The 10,047-nt window shown below is 40.4% G+C and overlaps 1 protein-coding gene across 1 annotated transcript; it reads right to left on the bottom strand.

Annotated features, from left to right (window-relative positions):
• Nucleotides 1-351: 351 nt before the first annotated feature.
• optn (optineurin) lies at nucleotides 352-6,994 on the bottom strand. Its single transcript, XM_044022824.1, has 13 exons — nucleotides 6,851-6,994; nucleotides 6,010-6,134; nucleotides 4,918-5,114; nucleotides 4,696-4,839; nucleotides 3,997-4,178; nucleotides 3,786-3,864; nucleotides 3,001-3,116; nucleotides 2,746-2,895; nucleotides 2,401-2,485; nucleotides 1,632-1,790; nucleotides 1,372-1,514; nucleotides 1,189-1,271; nucleotides 352-1,080 (listed from the first exon to the last, which is right to left on the bottom strand). Exons 2-13 carry the CDS (start codon nucleotides 6,128-6,130, stop codon nucleotides 968-970), a joined length of 1,572 nt encoding a protein of 523 aa, XP_043878759.1. The 5' UTR covers nucleotides 6,131-6,134; nucleotides 6,851-6,994; the 3' UTR covers nucleotides 352-967.
• Nucleotides 6,995-10,047: the final 3,053 nt, after the last annotated feature.

The raw sequence follows: 10,047 nt of genomic DNA on the forward strand, positions 1-10,047 counted from the left end.
ACGATTTGCCTAACTAAAACATCTTTATATACACACACGAAATCAAGTCATTTTAAAGCGGAAAACATTCCTCGCATCGCGTATGTATCAATAGAAATCTGAGAAATACTTCTGTTCAAAAATCATGACTTTTCTGTTGTGAATGTGTAACGCATATTATATTAAATAAACATTTTTATTTATATTTTTTTCTTGTCTACTGCTGACGTTTTTAGCTGGGAACGTCTCCAGTGTGGATCAATAACATCTAATCTAAAATAATCAAATAAAACAACATTATGTTGTTTTCATTCTTTTTACTTTTCTTTTTTTTTAGAATATGTTTACCTCACATGAATAAAAGTTAACAGGTGTTTGCGAATCATTTTATTTGTATTCACAGAATTGCACATACAGAGCACATTAATCAGGAGGGTGTTGGTGACCCCTGTATATACAGTGTATCATACAATCATAGAAAGGCATTTGCGAGAATAAAATAAGTCTTCTCCTAAATCTTCAAAGTAAAATGACTACATGGTGCACCTTCACCAAAATCTAGTGAAAAGCTAAAATATCATTTCAGTTGTTTTCAAATTTTTTGTAATTTGATGAGGAAAATGCCATAAGCAGCTAACTTTATAAATAAATACTATATGTAAAGCCTTAATTTTGATTAACTGTGACAGGGAGACAGCAGTAAATCTGACATCTCGTTAGTTGCTCTTCCTTAAATTGTTCCATCTTTTGCCTCTGTTCCAGTCATCATAACGACAAACAGAGCATGACAGTTTTCAGCAGTTTTCACATACACAGCAAACTGTGGATGATTTTATCATGGGGAAAAAAACAAAGTGTCTTGTAGTGGGGTATCTGAGGAGTATTGTCACATCGGACAGAGAAGAGGTATTGGTTCAAGTGGAGGAAGACTCAGACAGAGGGTGCTGAAGTGGCTGCTGTTGTCGTAGACACTCGAAACAATCGAGATCTAGTTAATGCAGTCCATGATGTGAATCTGCAAAGAGTCCAGGTCTGGCAGGATCTCGTTGCACTTGGGACAGGCATGTTCAGGAATGTTGCCCTGATGCTGCCAGTCAGTACCTGAGAGTCAGAGACACTGATTAAAAACCTGAATGTGCTGAAGAACAGCCTGGGATTAGCCTGTCTACTTGTAGGGTCAGGCTGAGGGTAAAAAAAAGCAAACTGTACCTCTTCCAACCAGAGATGCACCAGCTCCGTGTGGATTTCCTCCAAGTGAGACATGTCTCATCTTCATCTCGTTCAATGACTGCCTGTGGTCAGAGACAAGGAAAGTGTCTCCATAGTTAGGATACTGTGTAAATGTAGTTTTCCTAGTCCTATACACTTTGACTCCCCTATTTGATTCCGTACCTGCCCAGTGACTCCATTTCATCCTGCATCTGGGCATTTTGCTTCTTGACATACTCCAGCTGAGCAGCCAGACGTTCCCTCTCTTCATGGAGTTTCTCCCTCGCTGCCCGTTCGGCATAGAAGTCTGAGGAGTACACCTCTGCCTGCAACACAGATGACAACAAAAATGAACGCCACTGTGGAGCGTCTGAACTTGGTAAACGCTGGGTTAAATCCTAGTACTACGGTTAAATTTTAACCAAGTGTAAGCAGGCATTTACCTGAGCCTGGAACACAGATATGGTTTCCAGCTCCTTCTCTTTCTGAAAGATCTCCTGCTTCATGTCATCAATCTTGTTCTGTTTTGCAGCTAGGGCTTCTTCAGCGGCAGTCAGCCGGGCCTGCAGGTCGTCCACCACCCCCTTATTCACCAGCTGGGACTGCAGGACCAGAGTGCAAAAGTCAATAATGTCTGAATTTTATTTGTAATTGTTTCTACAACAGGGGTTATGGGTCTTGAACACATGGAAATATAATTTAAAAGCATGTTTTGTGTATGTCAATGTGAACATCCGTATTTGGTTAGTAAATTTCCAATTCAAAAAGCAAAATGCATGCTCTAGCTGGTAGAAACAGGGCAGCACAAGATGGCAGCCTCTGTTAAGCAAGGCCTTTGCCTTCAGTACATATAAAAGATTTACTCTCAGGGTACAAAAAACAAATGATTATCTTAAAGTGATTATATACTTATATCTATAGGAATACCCAGTTAAAAAGGCATGGATTTAAGTATATTGAGGTTGTAGACTGCAACACAGAGTATTTATATATAGTATAACACATTCAAGCAAAATATAATCTCTTAGCTATAAACATGGAGTTAAATTGATGCCTTTTTAACAGAAAGTGACCATGTATTAACTTAAATCCTTCAAAGTTTTCAGGGCTAAGCTCCAGATCTACTCTGCACCTACAAAGGATCCTCCTTCATATACCTCTACACCTCTATAGATGGTTTTTACAATCAAAAAACAGACGACATAAATGTACCTCTCTCTTCTTCCTCTCCTCTTTGATCTCATTGTAGTCTTCAAACAGCTTGGTGTAAGCATCCTTCAGCTGGGCAAGGTTGTTTCTGTGAGGGAGGGGGGAGGGAGGAAGGAAGGAAGTTACTGTTAATCAGACAGGTTTATCATTGTAGAGAATGACTCACATGGTGGCTTTCTAATAAAACTCAAGGTCATGTAGTACACTTTGAACTAAATGGGCTGGAAGCTGTTGTGACATATACAGTGAGTCTTCACAGTTCTGAAAACGAATAGGAGTTTCGACATTGAAACTATTGTTGCTCAGCCTATTGCTATCTGTATGTGAGCTATATTTGTGTTCACTGACCTCTCCTCTCCTGCCTTCTTCTGCTCCAGCTGGCTCTGGGCCTGCATGCTGTCCAGCTGCAGCTTCAGCCGGTCATTCTCTGACTGAACAGATTGTTTCTCCACCAGCTGAGCCCTCAGAGTTGTCACGTCCTGCTCAACGTCCCGGCATCTGCACAGAGCAAAAAGGTATTAAAATAAAAAAATGTAAATTTAAGAAAAACAGGACACATTTCAATTTTTGTTCCAACTGCATTGGGTGGGTGGGGACACTAACTTGTCCTGCAGGTTCTTCTTCATGCCTTCTGCTTCATCTAGTTTGGTCTGCGCCTGCTGCAGCTCTTTGAACAGTGTCATCATCTGAGACTTGAGATTCTCCACCTCTGACGCTGCCTGAGCATTTTCATAAAGACATAGAAACATGACATGGATGGGTGTTAACATTTGATTTGAATTCCGTTTAATACATTTTTGCACAATAAAATACACAAATGTCCACTGGACTTATTTGAAGCCTAAATACAAAATCTCACTAAACTATTCATATGAAAATATGCCTAGACTACATTTATTACAGAACCTTTACAACCATTAATAATACAATGTGTTTCTAGACAACAACAACATAGTACAACAATAATACATTAAAAGTGTGAATCTGAAAAGCAGCTACAAGATGATTTTTATAGCACTTGAGCAGCAACAGTGTGTCCATCGAGAAAATCAGATATAGGTTCATTCTCATGCAAAATGTTAGTGTTATCGGCTGTAACATTCGATCCATATCATTTTGGGAGTTTATGTATGTATGTATATGACTGTGTTTACATATATATATGTGTCTATGTGTATAAATACATATATATGTTTGTGTTTTGTTTCTGTTTTACACTGTTAAAAAAAGAAAAAGCACAATATAAAAAGGTGTGATACTGTGTTGGAGAACTTCAATAAACACATTTGAAAAAAAAAAATGTTTGTGTTATCAACAAGTAAAAAAGTTATGTATTTAGGATTTATTGAAAATGATGTGTAAAATTAAAAACTGGGTACAAGAATTACCTTGTCCTCCTTGGGGTCTGGCTGGGTTGTTTGTATTGATTCATCTTTGTTGCTCTTCCTCTTCTCCAGCTCTCTAATTCTGACAGAGGGACAGATTTCAAGACACATAAATTACTTGCAAGAAATTAAAAGTGAATGAAGAGGGATCACTGGGCAACATACAGAAATATAGGTGTGGTGAACTGTTCTGTTAAGCATTAAGTGGTCTAACCTAGAAGCAAAGTCCTGCAGCTCTGCCTGCAGCTGATCACCACGCTGAGTCTCGTTCCTCAGCGACTGAATCAGCTGGCTCACTGTCACTTCCTTGTTGTCCAGCCGGGACGCCGTCATGCTCAGGTCCAGACTGCTGCGCTCTGTGCTGCACACTTCTTTCGCACCACCGCTGCCATCATCCTGGGAAGAAAAGTTGGATAGTTGGATGGAAAACTATGGTTTACATCCCTAACCACAGAAGGAAATGTATGTGTTTTTTACTACAAATCGAAACTAGGGCTGACCAATTAATCATTTTTCAATTGAAATCACAAATTTAAACAATGCAGTTAGCTATTCCCAAAGGCTGCAAGCTCCATCTTATTTTATATCTATAAAACAGTAAATATTATTTTGAAAACCAAATTGCAGAAAAATCACAATTCGATACTCACCCAAATCCTTCAGCCATATTTTAAACTGAATTTATTTGATCAGAATAGATTAAAACTACTTTGGTAGAATTTCATTTAAGTGGCAACTTCTAATTTGATACAGCTGAACTATTCTGAAGTTCAAAAGGGCAAAAAACTGTGTGGGACAAACAAAAGAACAACTGCCTCAAGACGCTGCCACCATCATAAAACCCTGGGAAAAACATTGATGACAAATGAGTAACTTTCTAATTTGCTTCACAGAAAATGTCTTTGAAACTCACCGACACCTTGATGATCTCAATGAACGAGTCAGACGACTCGTCCGCCTTGAGCCGCAACTCAGAGTTCATAGCCACCAGATCGTTCTTTTCTGCCTGCAGCCGAGCGACCTGAGCACGCAGGGCCTCCAGCTCTGATGATGTTGCCTAAAGATGACGTCACATGTCAGCAATGCAAACTGTTATCATGAAAAATATCTCTTAGAAATACAAAGAAATACATACTAGAGCTTCTCCTGCACCTCCAGACTCCTCAAGCCTCCTGCTCAGGTCCTTGTTGTGGCGGGTCAACACCTCTATGCGTACACGAGCTTCCTCCAGCCTTCTCTCCAGGAAGTCCCGCTCTTCCCGCTGCTTCTCCCGCCACACAGACAGGCCCTCAAACCGCTCCTTCATTGTCAGGTTGGTCTGACGCAGGGCCTCTGGGTGAGAGACATGTCAAGAAATTCAATGAGTTCAATGTGTACAAGCCGAGTCATTTGAAGCTACATTCGTTAGGCCCACTGCTTTTCTGCAACATTACTACAACACGGAAATACATGGGTGATTCCTGATAATGTCTTAGACCAGTGGTCACCTGGTAGCCCGCGAGATGCGCGCGGGCTCATTTCACTTCACCTCACTTGCATGTATCCATATGATCACTGAGTAAAATGTCCTTGATGTTGTTTATAAAAACTGTGATAATCATTAGGAGTAAGCACTGGAATTAATGTGTATGCAATTGAATGCATAATATTCATCATTTATGGTAATGGTAAATTGCATAAAATGTTAATATGGTAGCCCTCCATATTATTCTCTACCCTTCAGGTAGCTCTCGGTCTCAAAAAGGTTGGTGACCCCTGTCTTAGACAAAGTTATTCATGGTTGATGGCTGCAACCACACCTCTCACACAAGACTCCTTTCAGACCTGGTATTAACATCCACCTTCAGTAATCAGATTGCAGGTGTTAAGTCTGCTTGCTCACACCCACCATTAAAACTACTCATGCTGCTGTAACATGAAAAATGCTTAATCGATTGCAAAAAGAAATCATATGGCAATACAAATTAATTAATTAATGGGAGTTGATTTGTGTACAATAAAACTGGAACTGCTAGAGAGCAGAGCAGGTTAGCTGAAGAGCTGGTCTCTAATCTAATGTGTCATTTGTCCTCAAACCACATCTCATTGTGGTTTGTGTGATCAGATCCAAGGATGCATTAGTAGCATTAATACTACTTTGCGATCTGCCCGTGATCAGCTCTCAGGATGGATGTTAATACCAGGTCTGAACAGTTGGGTCTTAATGATGACACACAACCGCACTCACCTTTCAGGTCGCGGTTCTCCTGGATAAGGATGTTCATCTGCTGCAGGGTTTCCTCCAGTGTGCCAGACTGACTTGGGGAACAAGATATGTCACCATTCATAACAGGGCCTTCAGATGCCATGATGCTAAGAGGAGAAAAACACAAGAAGACACAGAGAACCTTTACTGAGTTTAAATATATGGTAAATTTATCAGAGTAATTAATGACATATCAGTGATATCAGAGAAGAGTTGACAAGAGCAGAAATGGGAATGAAAGACATATTACCACAGACACAGACCATTTATGCCAGAAAAGGTCCTAAAGAGGTATTACCCCGTACACGGTGCACACACATACACTCACACGGCTGAGTAAAGACTGACTCTCAGCCAACTCCATTAGTTCATCAATATACTTTTTGTAGTATCGAAGTTAATAACCAACAAGAAAATGTCGACATTCCAGGTGACTCGGCAGTCTCTAAACAGGATGATCTCATCTCCAAGTCACATGCTATTCCATTTCATTAAAGGACAGAGTGAAGTTTCCTGCTTCAGTAATGACACTATGACTCACTACAAAATAGCAGTTCCCGCACACAGTAGCGGAAACAGAAACTTACGAACTTAAGAATATTGTTGAATACCAAAGAGGTAAATGTCAACTTATAACGTATAAGACACATTTCTTACGGTATAACTATAGTTTCACTTTCCTCGGGTGGGCCTATTCAGCGTGAGGCTCCTGGTAAACACTGAAAAGTTCCCAGTAACTTCGACCACACAGGTGCAGCTAACTCAAAGCTAACTCAAACTGCGTCACATGAAGCGTTTAACGGGTTTGTGGGTTTAAACTCACCTGCTGTCACTCCGGAGCTCAACACTGTCGGTGCGTCTAATAACAAAGACACATGGAAACGCTCAAGACAGAAACCTAAGTGTATCCAACAACCTTGTACTGACGTTTATGATTTGTGGTAACGTCAAGTACCGTGCAGGTACACGTTACTTCCGGTATTGGTTTTTCAAAAGAACACATGAAAGCGCACGCTGACAATATGTGGGGCCAGGGTGTCTAGAAGCAGCAAAATGATCTAAGAAACATCTTCTTAGATTAGATATTAATACAAAATATAAAAAAAGGCTCAGTCACAGCCTTAAAATAAGCCTTTCTAATGTAGGCTACTTAAGGCAAGGGCCTTTTCTTTACACGATCTTACACGTAAAATTAACAAATACAAAGCAAGAATAAAATTGTAATATTAAAGTATTATACAAGACCAGATGGTATTAAAATTATTAATGTCAGTGATGACCTAATGTGTGTGATTGTCAAAGGACCTCAGAGCCTTTACTTTAAAGGCGCAATTTCGATTTTCCGGTTTGCACTGTGGTGATTATTTTAGTATGACACAGCTCTGACGTGTGCATGTCACTGTGGTTCGCGTTTCCTTGAAGTGACGTCACAGAAAAGTGGCAGATTTGTGTACGGAGCTCGGCAGCCTGTGCGCAGAGCCACATTGAGGACAGGTTCTTCCACATGTCTTGTATATCAGCTAAAACTTAGAAGCTAAGGGCGGAGCCAGCTGCCAGCTGTTATCAGGAATTTCCTTCAGTCACCTTGCACTTTGACAGGGGAAAGGAAAATGGGAGATTCCCTAAACACGCCCCGTAGTGATGTTGTGGAAAAATAATACAATTTTATATATATACCTGTCAAATAACGTTCGAATACCAATGCTAGTGCTCTATCAAACATATCATCAGTTTTATCGTCGTCATTCGAATGTATTACTTTCGCTTTCTCGTTCATTCACACACACACACACACACATACAAATACAATATGCGGGGTACACTGCGCGTGTCTCTTCACTAGATGGCAGTGTGAATCAAAACAAACATAAATAGAGGACCAAAACCATAATGGAACTTAATCACATGTGTTTGTGGGGGGAGAAATCATTCTGAAATATAAATAATAAATATAAACAAGCAAATGCAGTCTTCTGGACATAAGCATTTCAGCTGGTGACCACCCAGTAGTAGTTTGTGGTGTTATTCTGTAATTGAAAAGAAATCTTGCTATTTATGTCTCCAACGTGTCTCCTTTAACTTTCCTTATTACTTGTTTGAAAGTCTGTACGTCTCTTTGTGCCAGATGTCATGTGCTGAATACCATTCTTTTTCATGAATGCCTCAGACTCTTGTCTTGTAAAGCAAGTGCCATTGTCGAATACTACAGTTAAGTTTTTATGGTGGCATGACTTGTTGCATTGCTTCCTGGATACACATCAAACCATTTAAAGTGTGCATCTAAACTGATAAGAAACATCCCTCCTGCATAATCAATGTGGAGTCTACTCCAGAGTGTTCCCGGCCACTCTCACAGGTGTAGTGCTGCAGCTGGAGAATTCCTGTTTTCTTGGCATGTGTGGCAGGACTGAACGTCCTTCTCAATGTCAACATCCATTCCTGGTCACCACACTAAAATGGTGTTTCTTCCCCTTGCTAGAACAACCACTCTCGCTTCCAGAGCACATGTCCATCTTTACACTAAGCTCCAGCCTTCTCTGGCTGCATCCACCTTTTTCAGCCATCCATTCAAACATCAAAGCAGCACTTGCGACAGAGTCTGATCTTTTTCTGTCCACTGCTTTACTTAAGCTGTTGGGATTGGTGGCCATTCCATCACCTTCAGCATAAGAACCTGTCCTGTGTCGTCCTCTTCCTCTGTTTGTGACCCTGGAAACCTGCTCAGTGGCCCACATTAGCACTCTGGGTGAATCCATCTGTGGCACTGGCTTCCTTTCATGGAAAAGAGATATCAACGGTTTGTGGTCAGTGCTGATTGTAAATGTCTGTCCATAGACGTACTTATGGAACCACTTCATTCCGAACATAATCGTTAACCCCTTCCTTGTCAAGCAGTGTAATCTCCTGAGTACCTCATCCAGCGTGCTCAGGTGCTTAACTTTGTCCTGTAACAAACTGTCCATCATTGTCTGGAACATTGGTGTGTGTTTTTTTGTTAGGTATTTTGTGGACTCGTCCATCAACCGCAGTTTCATGCAGCCTGCAATGATGACTCTGCACGTTGAGTAGGTACTATTTTTGTAGTGGAAAACCAACCTAAACTGTGCCATGCTGTGGCAAGGCTAGTTGAGGCGAGCTGGGACCAAAGTGGCGTAAGGGCCATCTGAGATGCAATAAAAACTACACTTTCCATAAGTTATGGACAATTCTGACTAGGTTGTGTTAAGGACATGTATGACTATTAGCATGTTGCAAATCAGACATTTTTACTGTGAAGTTTATTAGAAATTCAAAGTAAAATGCAAATATGGGACATTTAGTTTGAAATTTCTCTAAAACTGTACAGTAAAAATGTCTGTCTGATATCCAGATGACAGACAGTAGAGCTGAACACAACCTTTTCATTCTTATTCAGTACATTTAGAGAACTCTCTTGATACAGTTGCTCAAAGTCCAGTTATTAGGTTTCTGAAACATAGCAGCGAGGATATTTCATTATTTCCTGTTCAACAATGTGCAGCCAAGCGTGCACTCAGTGCTCCCAGTGTTTTTATTTTGAAAACCGGATGTAGACGTCCTTCCAAATTAGCGCGATGCGTTGGCTCCATGGTCGCGGGCTCTTTTTTTCTTCTTTTTTTTTTACTGTAAAAGCCGTAGGGCGGGCTTTAAAATTCAGTGTCAGATAGTTTGATCTTCATCTTATTTGTGGGTGTTCCTTTTCTTTACACGTGTCATTAAACGTATCCTCATTCATGATGCTCACGCCACATCCTGTGCCAAGTTAACTTTCTTCTTATTCACTTCGACATTCACCTTAAAATGGCTCGATTTTCTGTATTGACGTTTTTGTTTTCAGGCAGGATAATGTGAATAATTCTTCTTTTTTACTGTTTGGAACCAAGTTACCACAAACAGGTTGAGCAATTTCAAAATAAGGTGTATCAACATTTACCCGACAAAAGGCACCTGAACGGAGTAAAGCTCAGATGTCAGTGCGTCCAGTCAGTCCCTGAACGCAGC

This window comes from Solea senegalensis, linkage group LG3 (genome assembly GCF_019176455.1).
Source record: "Solea senegalensis isolate Sse05_10M linkage group LG3, IFAPA_SoseM_1, whole genome shotgun sequence".
In the NCBI taxonomy this organism is placed as follows: domain Eukaryota; kingdom Metazoa; phylum Chordata; class Actinopteri; order Pleuronectiformes; family Soleidae; genus Solea; species Solea senegalensis.

Excerpts from the sequence above, each read along its gene's own strand:
- optn (XM_044022824.1), bottom strand. The coding sequence starts at position 6,130 with ATGGCATCTGAAGGCCCTGTTATGAATGGTGACATATCTTGTTCCCCA. Across the intron at positions 4,179-4,695 it reads TTGAGATCATCAAGGTGTCG|GATGATGGCAGCGGTGGTGC; the intron begins GTGAGTTTCAAA and ends TTTTCTTCCCAG. Across the intron at positions 2,896-3,000 it reads AAGAAGAACCTGCAGGACAA|ATGCCGGGACGTTGAGCAGG; the intron begins GTTAGTGTCCCC and ends TGCTCTGTGCAG.